This window comes from Meleagris gallopavo, chromosome 2 (assembly GCF_905368555.1).
Source record: "Meleagris gallopavo chromosome 2, MGAL_WU_HG_1.1, whole genome shotgun sequence".
In the NCBI taxonomy this organism is placed as follows: Eukaryota; Metazoa; Chordata; class Aves; order Galliformes; family Phasianidae; genus Meleagris; species Meleagris gallopavo.
Genome location: NC_139405.1, coordinates 74,644,595 through 74,666,281, shown reverse-complemented (window position 1 = coordinate 74,666,281; position 21,687 = coordinate 74,644,595). Strand labels below are relative to the sequence as shown.

At 38.1% G+C, this 21,687-nt stretch overlaps 1 protein-coding gene across 2 annotated transcripts in view; it reads right to left on the bottom strand.

Moving 5' to 3' along the window:
• Positions 1-21,687, bottom strand: part of MDN1 (midasin AAA ATPase 1) — a 93,740-nt gene that overhangs the window by 24,643 nt on the left and 47,410 nt on the right. Inside the window, exons 50-75 of one of the 2 annotated variants that reach the window (XM_010707625.4) lie at positions 21,210-21,323; positions 20,290-20,422; positions 19,494-19,603; positions 18,922-19,055; positions 18,003-18,163; positions 17,532-17,652; positions 15,589-15,799; positions 15,218-15,449; positions 13,971-14,097; positions 11,897-12,064; positions 11,540-11,754; positions 11,060-11,441; positions 10,717-10,826; positions 9,112-9,808; positions 8,430-8,591; positions 7,647-7,920; positions 6,566-6,801; positions 5,827-5,922; positions 5,471-5,565; positions 4,584-4,708; positions 3,312-3,458; positions 2,968-3,077; positions 2,479-2,552; positions 2,053-2,248; positions 1,338-1,497; positions 1,030-1,176 (exon numbers count right to left, since the gene is read on the bottom strand). In XM_010707625.4, the coding sequence (XP_010705927.3) occupies positions 1,030-1,176; positions 1,338-1,497; positions 2,053-2,248; positions 2,479-2,552; positions 2,968-3,077; positions 3,312-3,458; positions 4,584-4,708; positions 5,471-5,565; positions 5,827-5,922; positions 6,566-6,801; positions 7,647-7,920; positions 8,430-8,591; positions 9,112-9,808; positions 10,717-10,826; positions 11,060-11,441; positions 11,540-11,754; positions 11,897-12,064; positions 13,971-14,097; positions 15,218-15,449; positions 15,589-15,799; positions 17,532-17,652; positions 18,003-18,163; positions 18,922-19,055; positions 19,494-19,603; positions 20,290-20,422; positions 21,210-21,323 (4,737 nt within the window). The remainder of the gene's footprint in view (positions 1-1,029; positions 1,177-1,337; positions 1,498-2,052; positions 2,249-2,478; positions 2,553-2,967; positions 3,078-3,311; positions 3,459-4,583; positions 4,709-5,470; positions 5,566-5,826; positions 5,923-6,565; positions 6,802-7,646; positions 7,921-8,429; positions 8,592-9,111; positions 9,809-10,716; positions 10,827-11,059; positions 11,442-11,539; positions 11,755-11,896; positions 12,065-13,970; positions 14,098-15,217; positions 15,450-15,588; positions 15,800-17,531; positions 17,653-18,002; positions 18,164-18,921; positions 19,056-19,493; positions 19,604-20,289; positions 20,423-21,209; positions 21,324-21,687) is intronic. The other variant, XM_085217646.1, reaches the window with a different exon arrangement.

Here is a 21,687-nt window from a genome sequence, read left to right as displayed (position 1 = left end):
AAATAATACATCATAGCTGAGCTATCTTCAGCTAATGAACACAGCTGAAATAAGGTAAACATAGACTTGCATACATAAAAAGTTTGTGGTGGCAGTCTAGAGAAAGAAAAGCCTTCAACCTGTAAGGCATGTGACAGTGTGAAAAAACCTAAGAGAATAATTTACAGATATATACTTCTAAAACCTAACATCTGCAGCCAGGATGTGGAGAGTGAGTTGATACCGATATTTTTTTTTGACGTTCTTAAAATCACCGCAGACTGAAAGCTGTGGCTTCCATGAGAAACACTAAAAATGGTAAACTCTCTTCAAAAGGAAAATTAAAAAAAAAAATTGGCAAAGCTCTGTTTGTTTCTACCTCTGGCTGTGACTTGGTGGAATGCTGTCAGACAACTGTTCTGCTGTTTCTGCTGTCAGACAACAAGATTGCTCGCCTTTGCTGGTTTCTAAACTGCTCAGTGATTAAGAACAGTTGATGAATTCAGTATAATCAAAGGAAAAGACAACAATTAACAGCTTGAGTAGTTCCCTGACCTTATGACTACCAGGGCAGCAATGGAGACTGAGCTTCTCAGAGGGGTTCCTACAGTGATTCCCATGAACAGAACATTCATTCTCCACAGTTTAACTGCACCACTGCCAATCTGACTTCTGCCAGTCACTCAACTGAGAGACAGGCTCTCACTTAAACAAGTTAATTTAACTTCAGTTCTGGATAAGAGAACAAGTATAGAACTTTCATCTTCCCTTTTGTTTATAAACCGGGCAGTGACTTTTGACTGGAGATAACGTAGATTTTTGTTTCAAAAAAGCAACTGCTTCCCATACACTGGAATGTACAAAGAAGACAAGGTGTATGAAAGGACTAGCATGTCAGGAAGGGAAAGAGACTTACTTGCTACTGTGCATTAATGGTTTGGTAACTTCAAGAACATACTATTATTGTGTATTTACATGTATTGACAAAAATGTAAAATGCTTAATAACTTTATACCTTAAAAGTAAGCACATTTCAAAATCAAAGCTCACCTGTTTTAGCAAGGCTTTTAAAGAGATCTGACAATGCCCGTTGTTTTTGCATCTGAATATGCTTGGCCTCTGACTTCTGCTTCTCCTTATCTGCCGTCTGATCAAATGTTAAATTCTGCAGTTCAACTGCAGAAGCAATGATACCACCTGCATGGAAGACAGACAGAATGATGAGAGATGTGAAACTTCAGAGAATGCTGATCAGCCATGGGAAGACAGTCTGTGAAGGGAACTACGTATCTACACATGTCCTGTTTACAATCATGGTAAAACAGTTAACACTGACATGCAAATCACAAATATCTAACCTGTGAACTGGTCAAGACTTTCCAGCAGACTTAAGAATGAATTACTCTCTGTAACTGTCACACACATTTTCTTCATTTTTTTGGTAAGTTTAGGCAGGCGATACTGAAGAGAATCTGCATGAAATGTAATAACATCCTGACATTCTTCTGTTAGTGGCTGCTGAGGAAAATTAAGGAAAAAATCTAATTACACACATTTGATTGAGGCCGTCTTGTCAGTAAATTAACACAGAGTAAACTGCTTCAAAAACAAGGGCAAAATTCCACATTCATTTGAAACTCAACTCCTGAAATCCCAAAATTCGGTTCAGTATGGAATAGTTCAGTACTGAATAAGTGAGGAAACTCCTTGTTTACAAAAAGAAATCAGTGCCAATTACCAGCTCTTGTCAATATCAGTGTACCAGTAAAGAAGTAATAAACAGTTACAGACAATATACCAGTAACTTAAGAGATAAAATGTTCAACTGCTATCATCTCTAGGAGAGTGCAAATATTGTGCCAAGTCAATACTGAATGTATTTGTCTCTCCATGATACACTTCCACCCACCTGCAGTTTCGTAACACCGAACACGAAAAAAAGACCAACAAGTTGATGATACACTCAGACTTGGCATTTATGTAAGATTTTTCACCATAGATCAGTGAAAAACAGCATTTAGATGAGAACGTACAAAGCAACCTTCCTACACTTCGGTTTAAGAATACAGTCACCTTGGCAGCATCTGTTCTAGCAGACAGAACTTTTCTTAGCGTGTTGTTTAGCTTCTGAACTTTAGCCTCTTTGTTCTCAGATTCCTCCTGCTGGTGCAAGCAATCCAGCTGCTCTTCTTTACCAGTTTCCACCAAAGCTGGCCGACATGGCTCATTCAGAACAACTTCAAACTTCTTCATGAATTTAAAGAGAGTTCTAATTATCAAAGGAAAGCAAAACAGTCACTGAGTGATCTAATCCTGGCAATATCTCAGCTGCTGGAAATAAGCATTTCCACTGCATTATGAGTAAAAGAAACATTTCTGTATTCAAATTTTAAGTCAGAGAAATCTACAAAGACTGTTTCAAATACAGTCATGCATAAAATACTACCATTTATTATGATCAGTCCCTAACTGGCTCCTTAATTTCAAGTTCTGACTTACCTGCGAGTTTTTTCAACTGACTGTTTAATAGCCCAGAAGCTGACATCATTCCACTTCGAAATTTTCACAAATTCCTATTAAAAGAAATAATCAGTGGGATTATTTATACAAATATAATGAAGTATTTGCATATAAAAATAATCTCTCAAGCTGATCAGCTATGACGACCCAGCTGTCTTAAAATACATCTTCGTACATGTGCAAATTATTGCATAGCTGTCTTATGCTACAAGCCAGGTGCTTATGCATACTTAAATGTGAAAGCCAAAGGATCTCCATTACTTGGTAGGAATCTCCGTGGCTAAACAAGACCAAACATTAATGACTTTCACCAACTCCGTGCCATAAAAACATCTCTTGTCAATAAAAATGTAAAGTATAACATGGATTTCAATGTCCAACAGAGATATTGTACAAAAATTCAATACCTGCTCCACCACTGTTCCTCTAGTTAGTTCAACATATTGTCTGAGAGAAGTTTTCTCTTACCTTAAGTTCCTTTTCTATAGGTTGACGAAGTTCAGTGATTCTGGTCTCGACACACTCTGAAAACTGCTTATAATAATTATAGAGGTTCCACAGGATGCTGCACAGAATGCCTGGAAAGGACAGACAATAAAAATCTTTCAAAACAGGATATTCTCTTCAGTATCAACAGCAGAAAAGCAGCCTGGTTTTTTTGTAATCATGACGTTAGGTGAAAATAAGAGAATAACAGACCAAAGGTATTCTTTGTGAGAGCAAGAAAACGCAGCATTAGCCACCTGTTTGGAAAGCCTGGAATATGACAGCCAGGTAAAGAATACTCACCATGTTTAATGCTAACAACTTACCCTTTTCTGCTACCTGAGGCATCAGTAGGACATGGCAGTGGAAAACCAGCAAGGCTTGAAGTCGTGCATGAAACTCTCCTAGTGTAGATCCTTCAATGAAAGCCTGTAGTGTGTTGACCAATATTTTTAGGCTCATCTGCTCAGTTTCTGAACATTCCACCAGAAATTTAAAAGGAGATGGAAGAAAACAAAATAAAACACTGCATGAAAACTGTAGACGTGAAAACTTTGCAAACATTCAACTAAACATCAGGCTTCTATTGGGCAAGTTTCGAAACAAAGGGAAAAAAAAAGGTGATTCTGAATTAATAATGAGTAAAACCAGCAAAAAATGTACTGAGAAAAAAAAAACCAACAACAAAAAAAGGAGACTGAATAAAGAGGTAGTAGTAAGACTGGATTAAGGAGGACAATTACATGCCCAATTTCAGAGTAAACCAAGTGCACGAAGAATACTTGATATTGAATTAACAGATTTTTTTTAGCCATCGTGAAAATCTACATGCTACAAATTAGCCACTATCAGTTCCTTACTGCCACAAAATCAAGAGAGAAAAAGATCTTAGAAGAATCAAGCAGAGATTACAGTGCCTTCAGAGCATTACCTACAGGTGAAAACACTGGGTTCTTTTTTGACATCTCCCAGAGATCTGAATTTGTCAAGACAATACATAAATTACTGAGATTGGAAGAGCTTTGCCTTATGCCAGAGAATGCTATTTTCATCCTCACAACATCATAACATTTTGGAGGGTTAGAAACTGACAGCAGTATTTTTTTTTCTCCTTTACATAACTTGAACACCAGCAGACAGATTTACAAGTATTAAAGTATATGGACTGAAGGAACTATTTCTGCTTTACACAAAATACTAGAAGCATTTCAGCTAGGATGTGAGATGCACAGCTTAAAAAGTCAGACGCCTTTTTCAGCTGCAAGTGAAAGCTTTCTGTAATCCAAATCCAATTAAAAATGTTTATATGTCCCCAGCACACCATTAACAGGTGAGTTTCTTTAGGATGCCTTTTACAGACAGCTTTTCCCTTACGCAACTTACATAACTTAACTCTATGCAACACAGGTGGCTTCAGGAAAAAACACCAAGTCAAGCTCACTCCATACGGAAGAGGTTACACAGTCATGTAATTTACTGCAGGGCAAAGGGAACAAAAACTACACCCAAAAGTCCATAGTTAAGCTCTGCCATTTTAATTATACATCTCTAGTAACTGCTGCAACTGTATCACATATCTGTGTAAGAACAGCACTTACCTTCCATGTCAGCCTTGGTCTGTTCTTGCACATACTTCTCAATCATCTGATAGAGTGAGAACCAGTGTTTTGTGGATTTCTCTACGTGTTGCTTCATAATATTATCCAGACTTACTGACCAGCAACTGAAACCAATTAGTGGAGGAAGAGAAGGAAAAAATAGTAATTAAATAATCAAGATCATGAATCATAAAACCTCCATAATCATAAAATCTCCAAAACAACACTTGCTCTGTTTCTGCTAAACTAAAGGAAGACTTTGCAGATTGAGATAATCTGCACATATGCTTAATATACAAAATCAACTACTGAAGATCATGGCTTTGTCATTATTAAAATTACTAGAAAAAACAAAGGAGCCAGGAACTGTCAAATAAAACCAGTCGGAGCAAGGCTGAGAAATTTTCTTTCACAAAATATGTGGTGGACTTTGTAGAATTCCTGATCATGGCGTATCGTGGCGTACCGTGTAACATAAAAATGTTACATGGTTCTAACAGGAGACTGGCTAATGATTTTAAAGTAAAATTTAATAGTGATTGTTAAAGTGACAAACCACTACAGGCTCAGCAACCCCCAGAATAAAAACAGGAGAAGGCTGGGAAAAGATTATTATGAATTACTCTAGTTGTGTCCTGCTTCTGTCCCTCCTGAGGCATGCACATATGTACATATGCAGTCACCACAAAAGGCAATATGGGGATGAACATGCTCATTTGGAACCAGCTCAATCACTTTTTTATTTGTATACCTATGCTCTATGGTGGCTTCACACACACAAAAAGAAGATGTTCCATGACTAAGGCAATAATACATAGGAACACGTCCCCATATGGAGACAGAATTTTTGCGTCTAAAAAATAGCAATAAGGAAGAACAATTCTTACTTCAACTCCAATCTACGCCACTGAATAATCAGTTGTGTGACCAAGTCAAGATGTTTCCACAGGGACAAAGCTCGACTAGCATTTTCCTCCCAGTCCTGGGAAAACAAAAACAAAGCAAGAAGAAACAACACAAAACAACGATCAGTTTTGTTATAGAAAGCAAGAAATTAATGTCCGTATAGCAAGACTCATGTAGTACTCTTCCATTGTCTTCCTAACTCCTTAAACCAGCAGCATGGAGCAGTTCACTTCCCCAAACCCTGGAAAGCATTAACAAATGAAAGCTGTCTATCATGGTACCTACATAAATAAGGAAGAATAAATGATAGAAAAGTTTCCCTTAGCCCTCTTCTTACCTGTGCCTTTGCAAGAAGAATTTCCAAGCCATTCAGGAACTTTGAGAGGGGACTAGAGAGTGGAAAGCTCTGGATTCTGTCAGTCACAACTAACAGCTGCAGAATAAAGCACAAGTGTTCAACTACAGCATCTGACTCAAATGCTCATGTTAATTTGTATTAGCATTACCATACTACAAAAGAGGTAAGAATATTTTTTATTTTCAATTGCTTCTTCATTTGAGTATTAGCTTACTAGTAGCTCATTAAATGTCAGTGTTTTCACAGAAAGGAGCACAAATGACCTCATGTTAGGAGCTTCAATTGATCCTGAGTTTCTTCATTAGTCTCCAAGAAATAACTTAAGAGCCACACTTAAATACCTCTTAAGAGGTAACAAAGATATCAACTTTTAAAACACTACGAAAAAAAGCATTCTGGGGAATATTAGAAGCCTGAATAGTGTAAGACTTCAAAAATCTTTTAAATATGGCAGATCAAAGACTCATGAAAGCTGTAAGAACAGAGCATGCAGTAAAGGTTCCTTAGCATTTCACAAGTAAAGCTGAATTGCTAGGAGTACCAAATATCTCTTTACGAAGAAACAGGCAGGACTTCAAAATGTCTGTGTAAGTAATACTGATGTTTGGGCAGATATGCGTGCAGAGGTCTATGCCTATCTATATACATATTTACACACACAAGCAATTCTAAAATGCTTTGGGTTTTTTTCCCCAAACATTTGTTGAATTGTCCTTACCTGCAGAAGTACTGGATGCTCTGGCCATTCCTGCAGTAACCTGTTTATTTCTTTAGCAAAATTCTCAAGTACAGGTTGGCACTGTCGGACTTGCTTAATGTTAGGATGCTGGTAAAAGTCATATGGGCCATCTTGCTGTAGCACAAGATCTGAAGTCATTTCCTCAAAAAAGGTATTGTGAAGAAGAGTGCTAACTAGAAGTTGGCTTCCCAAAAGACTATTGTTCATTTCGGCACCTAGTAAGCCAAAAAAAGAAGACGTCACACATGCTATTAATTAATCTTTTTCAGTTGTAAGGAAAAGTTCATTTTTCCCTGTATCCCAAACTGGAGCATGTCATATATTGCAAACATAGATGACTACGCCACTCAAAAACATTGAGTTTACATCCTCTTTTTTTATCAAAATGCTACATAAAAAAAAAAGAACAGTAAAGGTAGGGGCTGGGACCAGCAAGGAGATCCCAGTTCCTCAGTTCATAAATTCACATTGAGAAGGCATTCACTACAAAATTATTAATGAGGCTCTGCAAAAAAGTCATCCAACAAAAACAAAACAACACATTCACATACATTACACTTCAGGTATAAACACAAAAATAAACGACTGTAGAAATAGAGTCCTGCTGCACTATTTGCTTCTTAATTGCACACATACATGTATTCTGCACACAGTTCTGCTCTGAGAAGCGACAAAAAATATTATCCTGAGGTCTTCCACATTGTTATAATGATTTTCATAAAGTGTGCCAGAGTAAAGAAGATCCTTCTGTTGTGTTTTAAATTACAGGAGCTCAACTGACATAAATTTCCTGATGAACTTAATTTCCAATTTTGACTGGAAAATTTTGGCAAGTCCATCATCTTCCACAGGATTATGCAGATGTAAGCACTTAAAATTTCTGACTATACTGTAGATTTATTCTTCGACTGTGTTCCATTACAAATGAAAACAAGCTTTTTTTGCGCATTTCATTTCCCCTACATTTGGCCTCTTTAATGATCAGCTACACAATTCATTTATAAGTTATTATTACAAGGTTAAAACTGGACAATATCTGAAATGTTGCTAGTAATCTTACCAATTAAAGGATAGAACTGCGACACCAGACGTGCACCGGTTTGATAGCAGGAAACAAATGCACTGAAATAATGTTTAGCTTGATGAGAAGGCAGACTCTGCTGATACCACAGGGATCGAGCAAAGTTTAAGCACAACTGTTGATGAACCATCATTACAGTTTGCATGGAGCTCTTGGACAAAAGGGCTCTATCAATTTCCAGTTGGTCTTCCAAAGGCTCTCCAGTTTCCATTTTTTCTTCTAGACTTGCCTGAGCTGTGATATCTTCAAAGTCCTACAAATTACATTATAATCAAAGATCAATTACAATTTCTTCCAGAACAAGCACCAGCAGTTGTAATGGTTGCAAAGTTGCCTCAATGCTGTTTGATAACTTGGAGATCCCGATTATTACATCTCAACTTCCCAGCCACACAATAACGCACATTAAAAAAAAAATCTCACAGCTTCAATCCAATGATTCAATCAGGGAGACTGCTGCTCTAGACAGGCAATGAAACCTCAGCAGATCCTATTTGCTCAGGGAATCACGTTCCATAATTTTATAGTGAATAACTAATGACATTGTCACTCAGTTTTCAACTCAGGATAAGCTAGCTGAAGGAGGGAAAAAATTAAACTTTGCAATATTTACTATCTTTCTACCTTAAACTCTAAATCACATTTTTATGATCTGAAGTAAGAACTGTTTAAATGCTCCATCACATTTTACTTACAGTGCGTATTTTCAGCAGCTACTTTAGACATAAATTTTGAATTTCTTTATAAAGTTACAGTTGTTACCTTTTCATGAAAAGGAAATCTCCTCCTAAATTCCTCCTCCTCCTCCTCTTCCTCACTTTGTCCTTTTCCATGAGTTTTACTTCTGAATCTGTACAAACTCTTTTCCATTGCCTCCTGCTCTTGGGCACGGCATTCCTGTTCATCCCACTCATTTATGATTGCCTAGGAAACCACAAAGCAGCATAATGTGACCCAAAGTAACATTTAAAATATCCTCAAAATCTAATATTTCAGTGAGGCAGAATTAACTTCCTTGGCTCTTTAACTCTCTGGAGTCTGTATATCAACACCATCTAATCTGAAGGGAGATTAGTAAATTGCTCTCAAGTGAAGAAAAAGCACCTCAACTGCATGGAGTGAAGTACTTGGTCAAGTCGTAGGCTTTCTTAACCATTTAATAAAGAAACTTTTCACAAAGCTTTGTGGGTGGTTTTTTGTTGTTGTTTTTTTTGGGTGAGGTTTTTTTGGGTGGAATGGTGGTTGATGGGGAGTTGTTAGTAGCCATTAGAGGCTTTGAATTCATGACTTGATAAATACAAGCAAGTTAACAAGCAAGGTAGGGTAATATGTCAAATTGTCTTTCATCAGTTCTGCGGAAAAAAAAGTGTAAGAGCATTATACAAATAATTACCAAAGTAATTGTTCAGTGCAAGAATGTTGGCCGTTAGGCCTCAGACATTACCTGACACAGATGTCTAAAAAGCTGCAGAGATTTCTGGTCCATCTCTCCTCTGGATAGTACATGGCATTGAAGATGCAACAGTGCATTCACTAGGAGCTGTTCCAGAGTTGGGCAAGACTTCTGTAATCCCTCAGATTCTCCTTCAGAATGCTTCAGAGAGAACTTTTTAAGTCCATGAACGACCTCAACTGAATTTACTGAGCATAATATTTCTGCACGAGTGAAGTAAGTGGGAAAAGAGCGGCCAACAGATGGAAATAGCAACAAAGAAGTAAGGAGGTTGGTGAGATCAGCTGGACAAACAAAACTATTGAGCACTGCATAAACTTCAGAAGCTACTAATCGCATGCCATGTTGCAATTGTAAGATGGCAGCTTGCATGGGAATGATGGTATCAGGGAATACAGCATACTCTTCTGCTAAGTGTTTTCTGAAGTGGTGGTGTGATTGTTGCCAAGATGCTTCTTCACTTAACAGATTTTTTATTGCCTGGAGTGATTTAGGTCTTTGTCCACCAAGGAACTGCAGAAGACGGGCTAAAAGATCTTGGACTGAAGAAACCTTTGCTATGCTGTTGATGTACTGGTGAGCCTCCTGGTACAAGCCATCGTAGAGGGGAGCCGGAGGCCTGTAGGCTTTTTTTCTGGAAAGACTACTTATTTGCTCATTCAGTCTTTGCATTCTTTCCTGCAAGAGCCTGTTATAGAACAACATGATCAGTTCAGAAATACACTGTAATAAATGTATTTCACAGACTGCACACTAACACAATGGAATATTCATAACATTCTGGTAATTTATGTAAAACAGTAAATTAGGTAAGAACAAGAAGTGACACCCATATACCACACATACACCCCGTCTTCTCATTCTTCCAACATTTCTCCAATAAACTGATTTATTTTTTGCTCATTCCTAACAGCTCTATGAGCATTAAGGAAAAAGCAACAGGTAAAACTCAGCCATTCAGAATAGGCTTTGAATGACTATCATCCCCTTTAAGCCCTTATTATCCACTTAATATTTCCTCTTTAAACTCTTCAGATTAAAAACAAAGAACAATGGCTACAAATTCTAAACTTCCACCATGTATTCCATGTGGTATGATATTAACCACAGAAACACAGGCAAAGGCTGACAGTAAAACAGCATCTGGTGTTCTCTACTTAGCGTAGATTAGTCCAAAAATTCTGCAAAGCAGAACTGGTATATCTTGAAGCTTTTAGGGGTTACAGTGATAGTTACAGTGATCCTCTCATTTCAAATTGTCACTAATATTATCACAGTTTAACAAAACTACCATAATGTGATGCGTGACTATTTTCACTTCTGGGTACAGCTTCAATTTTCTCAAGATTTAAGGGTTACTACTTTAATTGTTTTATTTGTGACAGTATGAAATGCATACTGACAACTCTTTAGTTTCTGCTGGTAAACAGAACAACTTCTGTATTTTAAATTATCATGTCAATATGCCAACTGCTACTTTCAAATCAATAAACCTACTTTCTACAGAACACAAACACAGTGAAGAAAACTGAGTCTCAGCATTCAGAGACAATGTTTCCAGCTTAAAAGAGAAGACCTGAGTGCCTAAAAAGTTACCTGAGATGGGGATGAATGTAGTTGGAGAGTGCTTTGTCTTCAAGACTTTTTCCTGTACGCAGCTGGGATGACAAATCATTTGTCTTCCATTCACACTCCAGCTGGTGTAACTAAAAAGACAAGAATAAACCATTCTCTGAAGTTTGGGTTTCAGCAACGAAGTAGGTACAGCACCATTTTGGACAATAAGGCACATTAAAATCACACAGTTTGAAAACTGTGACCAAGAATTTGCCCAACAACACCCAAATCAAACTCTTGCATGTAGATTTTATACTACTTTTTTTTTTTTTTTAATGTATATTTTATAGGGTTGGTAATAAAAAAACAACTCTACACTCACCTCTTCTTTGGCATACTTGAGCTTGTACTCTCTTTTAATAGCTGGATCAAATCTAGTCTGCGGAAGCCACAGCTGGATTTGCAGCAAACCAATATTCACCCAGAGGCTTCCTCTCCAAGCTGTTTCTGGTAAATCCTTAAGCCCTTCCCCAAAGAACTGCTCCAAACAAGTCAGCAGAAGAACCATGAATTCTTTGGGAAACAACTCCTGATCAGCGATGCTTCTAAGTATCTTGAGAAGGTACTCATAAGAAACAAGATCCTTCATGAAGAGTTTCTCACAGCAGTTCAAAAACTCCTCTTGAAGATCTGGTGGAACCAGACCTACCAGAGCAGAGAGTTGTCTGCTTAACATTATTCCTTGTAGTCTAGAATCTGTGTATCTGGAGGCAAATGAATGAAACAAGATTACACATGGTAAGCAAGCTTCTGCAACATGCCTGGTTTAAGTAACACACATGTGGAAAGAAGGTCATAATACCTAAAATCGGTTATTGAAGCAACAGCTTGGCTGGTCCACAGTGCTGTGCTGACTTCATGAAGTTGGTGTGCTCTCTCCATCCATTCACCCAGTGTCACATGGGATGATGACAGAACAGGAAGGCCACTGACATCCCACTGGCTTGTCTTGCTGCTGCTAGTTAGAATTTCAAAGAAGCACTTTGAGAAAACTGCTCGGGTCAAAATACCTGGGCCCTAAATTAAAAGATTAAGAGTTAGATCATTCATATCTTGCATTGGCTGTGCTAGAATTTATAGCATTTTTTTTGAAAGCTGTTGAATTAGTTCATAAAACGGCCTTCAACCTAGTTGCTCGACAAGGTAAGAAGAGACAAACCTTCGCAAAAGTGTTCATATGGGATTTAGAAGAGATCTCCTCTGCTGCAGGTAATGGTCTCCAAGTTAACCAATAGTCAGGATCTGTGGTGAAAGCACTGCTCCAAAAGCATGCCAGTGCAGCATTAACTAGCTGAGATGACAGAATAGACATTTCTTCAGGGGATATCTATGAAGAAAGAAAAACCTGGATCTGAGGATAACGAAAAAGAAGCAAAAGAGAATAAAGCAGAAGAACTTCCCCACTAGAGATAAGATATTCCTTATGGTCCATTTCAAATTCACACAGCTTTACTTGCAGATCTTCTCATTAAGAAGAAAAAGCTTACTTCTGGATATCTGCACTGGCTCGAACTCCTTGTTTGTGGAACACCCAATGAGTTTAAAGAGAAAGTTTCCAGAATACAGTCACTACTTTATGACTCTGCAACCTTTCAAAATGATATACAAGAGCATATAGGCACAAAATAGAGTCATAGAATCATAGAATGCACTGGGTTGAAAAAGACCAGAATGATCAACCAGTTTCACACCCCCTCCTATGTGCAGGATTGCCAACTGCTAGACCAGCTGCCACATTCAGCCAGGCCCTGAATGCCTCCAGGGATGGGGCATCCATAACCTCCTTGGGCAACCTGTTCCAGTGCTTCACCACCTTCTGTGTGAAGAACTTCCTCCTAATATCTAACTTAAACCTCCCCTGTCTCAGTTTAAAACCATTTCCCCTTGTCCTATCACTATGCACCCTCATAAACAGCCGTTCCCCCTCCTGTTTATAAGCTCCCTTCAAGTACTGGAAGGCCGCAATGAGGTCTCCCCAGAGTCTTCTCTTCTCCAAGCTAAACAAGCCCAGTTCCCTCAACCTTTCCTCACAGGAGAGGTGCTCCAGCCCTCTGATCATCTTAGTGGCCCTCCTCTGGACCTGCTCTAACTGCTCCATGTCCTTCCTGTACTGGAGGCCCCAGTACTCCAGATGCAGTACTCCAGATGAGGTCCAGATGAGGCCTCATAAGAGTAGAGGGGGAAAATCACCTCCCTCCCCCGATGGCCGCCCCTTTTTTAATGCAGCCCAGAACACAGGTGGCCTTCCAGGCTGCAAGTGCACACTGCTGGCTCATGTCCAGCTTCTCGTCCACCAGGACCCCAAGTCCTTCTCTGCAGGGCTGCTCTCAAGGAGATCTTCCTCCAGTTTGTATACATACCTGGGATTGCCGCAGCCCAAGTGCAGCACCTTGCACTTGGCCTTATTGAACCTGATTACATTCACATGGGCCCACTTCTCAGGCCTGTCCAGGTCCCTCTGAATGGCTTCCCTCCCTTCCAATGTATCGACTGCACCACTCAGCTTGGTGTCATCCACAAACTTGCTGAGGGTGCACTCGATGCCATCATTTATGTCACTGATGAAGATGCTGAAGAGCACCGGTCCCAAGACTGACCTTTGGGGGACACCGCTTGTGACGGCCCCCACCCTGACACATAAACATTGATCACAATCCTTTGGGCTGCCTCCAGCCAGACAATTCTTAATCCACTGAACAGTCCATCCTTCAAATCCACACTTCTCCAATTTAGAGAGAAGGATGTGGTGAGGGACCATGTCAAAGGCTTTGCAGAAGTCCAGGTAGATGACATCTACATAAAGCTACCCAATATTCTACTTCAAAGCACTTGAGCAGAACTTACTAGCTTACTGACAATTGTTGGAACACATCACCGTATTGTAGCTAAATATGATCTTGCCACAATTTCTTTGGAATATTAGATTGCTCTGCAGGAAATATATCAAATAACTACCTCAAATCTATTTGTTTTGCAACACAGACCTAAAAAAATCATCAGCACAGGAACAGAGTCAAACAATAGTATCAATCTAGGTCATACAGAATTGTGTTATTTTAGGGTTAGCTATATTTTATTTATATTTTAATCATGGTTTTTTTTTCATTTTTTTTTTCATTTTTTCCATTTTTATTAAAAAAGGAAGCATGCCCAAATCTTACAGAGGTATATCTATTTGGAAAAGACTGTGGAGAACTTCTGCAAGATTAATTTAAGCTAAAATTTGTTCTTACTTCATGAAGGTGTAACAAGTGCCACAGTCCAGACAGCTGGTGAGAGGCAGCTGGTGTCAACTTCAGAGAAAAAGCTATAAGTTGAATTAAATCTGAACGTGTGCCTAATTCTTGACTGAAGTTCTCCCTGTAGGAGGTAAAGAAAATATAATCTAATTAAAGCCTAAGCAGGGCACATAAATAATCTGCATAATGAAACAAACACAGAAACACAGACAAAGCCACAAGAATATCAAAGACTGGCTGGAAGGTTAAAATGACAGTACTTTAAGGTGAGCATATTGGAGGTAAACAAGTCTCCTAATAAAACCCCAAAACTTGCATCCTTTAAAGTTGGAAAAATCCGATTTTTTGTGAATTATTGAAGAGTAAAGAAACAGCATCTTCTGTAGCTTACAGCGATATGCAGCTATAAGCTGTATGTATGTCCAGCAAAATATATAAAACATTTGGAGACAGTCTTCCAGCTTTACAATACTTGTGAAAATTATGACTGCTGCATTCAAGATTGAATCAGTGATTCTAGAGGTTTTGTTGCACAACAAATCACTTTCTCTGATATCAATAAACCAAGAGCTCTCTTTTAAGCAATGGTAAGACAGTCTAAAAAAATACACGTGGCTCCTTCAAGCAATGCTACCACTTCTAAAATTAATAATGTTAATTTAAACTATGATATATGCATGCAGTTTACTCAGCTCTTTCTGCTGCACACAGCAGTAAGCATATATGTCAGTGCAGTTCCTTCATTGCCAGGTCTCTCTCAGTCTTACATCTTCATATTAATTACTAATATGAAGGGACTTGTTTCATCAAAGGGAAAATACTATCAGACTCTCACTAAAAAGATTTATTTTTCCTTCCCTCAACACCCATTCTACTTTAACAAAGCTGGAATCTAACATTACTCCAGGGGGCTTGGATAACAATGTTCCTACATTTGTGTCAAAAAAAAAAAAAAAAAAAAAAAAAAAAGATAGTTTTTTATAACAATAAACACCTCTTTCTTTCCACTGACATCTTTTATAGCTCCCCAAATAACACTCTGCATGAAGACAAGAAGTGTATGTGTATTCATACATTTAAATAGAAGCACGTATGCACACATTCACATAGTCATACACACAGATACATGTTACGTGTGTACAAAACCACGGATTTAGATAAAAATACACAGTTAGAGCTTTTAGCTAGGGATTCTCAATCTCATGAAAGTAACATCGGATTTCTTTCTCCAGCCACCTTACCTTCTTGCATAAGCCTTAGCCACATAATCTGCCGTTAGTTTGTACTGCCAGAGCACACCCATGTATTCCATTGCAGGCCACAGCTGAACCCGACTGCAGAGTTGGATTAATACAGCAGGGTCCAACTGGTTGGAGATGGTATCTTCAGTAAACCTTTCTTCTGTAGGACTAAATTTAAGTCCTTCAGCTCTCAGTTCTGAATGTACAGCTTTCAAGAAATTCTTTAGTTGGCCTGTTTAACAGAGTGTAAAATGCACATAAATACTATGTACTATACTTCTTGACAACGAACATATCCTTTCAATTTCTATACAAAAAACAATGGTGATGGTAGGAATCATCCTCTTAGGCTCTTCAGAAATGTTACGTACCAAGGCTAACATCTTCTAAATGATTAGCTCTAAGTATGAGACCATCAGCTTGCAGCAGTGCTTTTTTCATCTTCCATCCAGTGGCAGCAGTCTTCAGACAGCACATTTTTTCCTGCCATCTGCTTTCTCCAAAGACCAGTCTTGCCTCTAAGATGTTAAGTGGTTTGCTGAGAACTTTTACTAGAGAAAAACATTCCATGCCCAGTTTATCCTGGAAGCATTAAAAGGACATTTGAACATGAAACAATTTGTTTCAGCAGTGCTAACAAAATAAACAGTCAGTGACTACAGTCAGAACATTAAGATCTCAAATTCATATGCAAGCAGCTAAAGTTCAAGTTTCAATAAACCAACTATAAAACACACATACAGCCTAACAATTCTTTTGCAGCTGTACCCAATATAGTAGGAAGACAGAAACTGAAACAAATTGGCCACGATTCCTCCCTTACAAGTTCTTTCTTTTTTGTTGTTTTTTTTTTTTTTTTTCCATCCTTCACTAAGATAGTACATAAGTAATGAAGACAAACAATACCTCAACATGGCAACTCACCTAAACAAAGGGCAATAAATCCTCAAACACAGATACAAGTTGGGCAAAGAGTGGCTTAAGAGCAGCACTGAGAAAAAGGATATGGGAGTGTTGGTTGATGGAAGACTCAACATGAGCTGGCAATGTGCACTTGCAGCTCACAAGACCAATTGCATCCTGAGCTGCATTAAGAGAAGCGTGACCAGCAGGTAGAGGGAGATGATTCAGCCCCTCTACTCTGCTCTTGTGAGACCCCATCTGGAGTCTGCGGGTCTTCAGCCTGGAGAAGAGAAGGCTCCAGGGGAACGTTACAGTGGCCTTCCAGTATCTGCAGGGAGCTTTCAGGAAAACTAGGGAGGGACTTTTAGTAAGGGCATGTAGTGATGTGATGAGGGGAAATGGCTTTAAGCAGGAAGAGGATAGATTTAGACTAGATGTTAGGAAGAAATTCTTTACTGTGAGGGTGGTGAGACACAGGAATAGGTTGCCCAGTGAGGTTGTGGATGCCCCCTCCCTGGAGGTATTCAAGGCCAGGCTGGATGGAGGTTTGAGCAACCTGGTCCAGTGGGAGGTGTCCCTTCCTCTAGCAGGGGGTTGGAACTAGATGATCTTAAAGGTCCCTTCTAACTCAAACCATTCTATGATTCTATGAAATACACTTAAATAAATAAATAAATAAATTACCAGAAGCTACTGTCAGTTAAAAGACAATGTCATTTGACCTCTGCAATTAAATACATTTGGATATCTAGAAAAATCTCTTAAAGTTCTCAATAAGCACTGAACATTCTTGAGCTTCTCACAAAATAATTATGTGCATTCTTGAACTGTTGTATCTTTGAAAGGTAAGTCTGATCACCAAGATGAGCAACTGGCACATCTCCTTGTGCCCTGCTTTTAAAAGGGACTTCTATTCTCTGGAAAAAAAAACTACTCTAAGTTTTTTTATTGGATGACAACAATTGCTGAAATAACTGAAAAGAAAAAAAACTGTCAAAGTTAAGAGATGTTGTCTTAGTAAGTCATAAGGCCCTATCCTATGCAGTTGGGTAGGAATACATGTTCTATTCCACACATCCGTAAGTTCACTAAGTAAGCAGGTGAAATACTGATATTCACAAGATTCCAGAACAGAGTTAAGTGGTAGTACTCTTGTGCTCATGCACCACTGTATGTTAAATAACTAAATTGCTATCTGTACAAATCACAGTTAACAGAAGAAATGATACATGCTATGAAATAGGTGTATATTAACACATGCTCAAATTGCCTTTTTAATCAGTCTAGCAAATCCAAATTTATTTATTTATTGCTGGCATGAAAAGAAAATGTTGCCAACATTTATGATTATATGAAATTATATTTTGACATTGCTGGAAATCCAAATCTTTTGCAAACGAAGTACCCATACCTTGAAAGGAAGAGGTCTTCCTAGAGACTTCTGTAAAAGCTTCATGTTGGCAGAAGTACCAGCAGGATTGGCTAAGCAATTCTGAAGTTGCTGTGAAACAGACTGAATTTCTTTGGAAACTCTTGGAAGAAAGACACACACACAAAAAATCAGTAATTAACTCAGAAGGTTGAGGGAAAAAAAAAAAAAAAAAAAAAGAATGCGTCATAAAAGATAAAAGAAAGTCCTCTCTCTTATCCTTCCCCTTAAAGTATAGAAAACAAATAAAACTTCAAGATCATACAGCCAAGGAGAAGCCTAATGCAAAGAAATTTCAAAATTTTAATAAATTGCACTTACATTAGTAATAGAATGCAACTTAGACAATAATGGCAAACAATACTAATTAGCGATAGTAAATAGTAATAATAAGGGGTAATTTACACAAACTTAGACAATTATTTAACAGAAATACAGATCAAAGCCACTCACTTGTGCTGGTCTGATCCAATAAGCATCTGAGGAATTCTGTCAATTAGATGTTTCATAACCCAGTGCCAGTGCAAAGATAGAAGCGATAGCCCCGGCGAATCCACTGTCAGAGTGTCAGAGACTGCCCAGAACCGATCACGCCACAGCAAGCAGTATAAAATCTAACAAGACCAAAAGATTACAGTTTTCTTATTGCTGAGCATGTTACAGAATACTTTGCAATTCACTCAAGAGAAAAATCAGGAAACACTGCCGCTTCCATTAACTTCAGAGTCATGCAATGCTTTATTATACTTGGTAGCACACAACCAGCACTTGAGTGTATGTCTGCTAAAAATACTGCACTGCTTTGCTGGCAGTTGGAACCACGCAAATGACAAATAAGTAATTCTTGGACCAAGTCTCAAATGTTGTTGATAGATTTGTTGTTGATATCTTTGTGGTACGAAAAGGGAGAGTGAGAAGTGAACCACTTCTGTGAGCTGTACAGTCTGCTGTCCAGGTCGGCTGTCCAAGTCTAGGCAGCTGCACGTGAGCTGGATGTATACACTCCCTCTATCATAGATGGACAGGGAAACAGATACTTCTTTGGTACAAATGAGACTATTGTAAGCAAGCACAGAAGACTAGGTTATAAAGTTCAGAAACGGATAGCTATATTCCAGGTGTGTACATCTATAAATGATAATTCCCTTACAAAGAACATGCAGGGTGAAAATCCACATTTCACATAAAAAAACTGAGAAGATAGACCACAAATACAGCCACTGAAACAAGTAAGAGTACCACATGAACACGTGCCTTGTGTCATATTCTGAATGCCAACTGAAGCACTAGCACCATAGTTCCTGAAAGTAAAAGGCATTCTGCAGTCTAATTGCACACTGCTTCTGTAAACATACTCGTAAAGTCTACTCACATCATGCATATCATCATCACTTAAGGCCACTTGAGTAGACGTCACCCAGTGAAGTGTAAACACATCCCAGAGTTCAAAGAAAGCAGCGAGGTTGACCACAACTGCATGAGGAAGGGAATTGTAGCTTCCTGGATCTAAAGTTTGGGGAAGAGGGGGAAAAAAAAAAAAAAAAAAAAAAAAAAAAAAAAAAAAAAAAAAAAAGAGACGTAAAATGACAAGTAAGAGTTGACTGTAAAAATCACTAGTGCTCTCTATGGGAAAACAAAACAAAACAAAAACAACTGGAAAAGATCTAAGAATCAAAGAAGCAAAAACAATCCTTTACTATTTACATAACTTCCTATTACCACTATGCATCCAATTTAGCAAAAGTCTCCAATGGAAACATTGATCGGTTGCTTCAGTGCAACACATGAACTTCATTACTAAATGCTTCCCCTTTGTTTTAGGATTAAACATCCCACTTGAAAAAGGGACGTGTCATATTTATAGCACCTATTTAAAAACAAGCCAAATTAATTGTATTTTTAATTGGACAAAGAACCAAAAGTAACAGTGAAAAATCAAACTACCTTTGCGGAAATCTAGAGACATTCTTAAGGCACTAGTTCGTGGCTTCTTGCTGATAATTAAATTCTTTTCAGTGTAGCTCCTTTTTTCTCGGTCAAGAAACAGCACTGCCCTGAATTAGAAATAAAGTTATTAGAAATCCAGCACTGTTAACTTAAAGCCTCTGCCTTATTAGATATATACATATATCTCTGAGCTATTATACCGAACTACAAAGCTATTATACTGAATTACAGTATTAGGAAACAACATTCTAGTGTAGCATAACTAGTTGCCCGAATATGGTTTCTACAAAAGCACACTTCACAAGAAGTAGATTCCTAAATTCCCACTGTTGTTTCCTTTGCTGGTACTAAGCAGATGCAACACAACCATTCGCAAGATATGTGAGCAGCTGCTTTCTTATACTGTGAATTTGTGTATCAGAACTTTTTCTTCTTATTAGGAAAACTTGTCCAAATCCAAAAGCAGGGCCGTAAAACTTAATTTTTATGCCAGAGATTTCAAAGTGCTGCTTCCCATCTCCTATGCTTTATCCCATGTTTCTGGATTATCCTAGAAGTAATCCAATCTACAAGGAATGCCGGGAGCTTTACTCTCCTGTACCAAATGACAGTTCACAATCTGCAGCTACAGGAAGCAGAAACAAAGAACAAAATGTCTGCTATGTAATTTAGATCACCTCTACTGAAACCTGAAAATATATCTGGAAGATACTAAAACTGTTCATAAAAGTACTGATAAAAGGCACTGGGCAGTTTTTACAGGCTTTTTTTTTTTTATTATTTTGGAACGCACCGGTTTGCTACAGACTTCAAAAGGATGAGAAGCTGGTCTGTGTGTTCTGTTTCTGTATCGAAGTTAATTGAATTTCTAATGATATCCAAAAATTGCACATTCCATCTTGGGTCCAGAGGCATCACATGTTCATCTGGAAAGGCAGAAAAGACAAGAGAGAACAAAAGAGAAAATATTATAGGGTGAAAGACTTCTGCTATTCATTGTCTCTATAAAATCAATACAGAAAAAAAGATGAAATCCTATGACAAAGGCAGAGTCTAAAGCTCCCTCACTCCAGACACAACAACAGAGAAGTATTATGCTGACTACAGGTTCTATAAAACAAAACAGAGAGACTAAATTCATGAGTGGTCAGAAAACCCAAAAAGACAGCCTGGAAACTCAAGTCCAATTCCTTTTCCTTTCACAGCCAGTGCAAAATACCTAGGATCACTGATAGAGGGTCCAGTCACACTTTATATATCTTACACAGATCTAACAAGCTTTCAAAGGAATATACAGACCTGAGGTCCCCATAAAATACAGAAGGAAAACTGCAGACTTCACCATGGTTTTGGACAGACCAACACAATAAATGCTAGGAAAAAACAAGAGGCCTCAACAGTTCTGTCAGAAAGGCAGTGGATATATGCAACATTCTTAACAACATTATTACTTTCTAAATTGGAGCTGGAGGATCTGGGTCACAAAATACAGTGTCTGGATTCACATTCATAGCATTCATATTTAATTTGCATCAGATGAATACATTTAATTGCCATATTTGCAGTTCTCAACAGCAAGAAAGGCTTTATTCTTGTCTCTTTTCTCAACAAGAGTAATGTACAGTTACAATTTAACCTGTTAGCATTGCTGTGTGTTCAAAGAACAAATAAAGGAAGCACAAATCTCTTTTATCAACATGATTTCAAAAGTACCTGTCATAGTAGGCTGAAGCAACTTGATCATGTTACTGATTCCAGATGAGAGGGGACTGGCATAGAAACTACCAAGGGCTACAGCACCTGCTTCCAACTGAATCCGTACTGGATCTGTAGGTGAAGGAGTATGCATGTTAAAAGGAAAGTGTTTAGTACAAATTAATAAATATCTTCAATTGAGCCAGCAAAAACAGTCTGAATCCCCTCTGTGCATGAACTCTAGACAAATGCTGATTGCTCCAACAGGCCTTAAATGTAGTCTGAATAACTAATGTCCGTATAACTTCTCCTTAAGTTTAATACAATTAACATAATCAAGCAATGAAGACTTCACCTCAGCTGCTGCACTGAATATTCAGGCAACATAGTTTCATGAAACCTCAGCTCTGCAGTTCCTTAACTTTCTAGTCAAGTGATTCAATATGTATATTTTAACAACAAATAAATAGAAAGTAATTTACTGTTACTACCAATA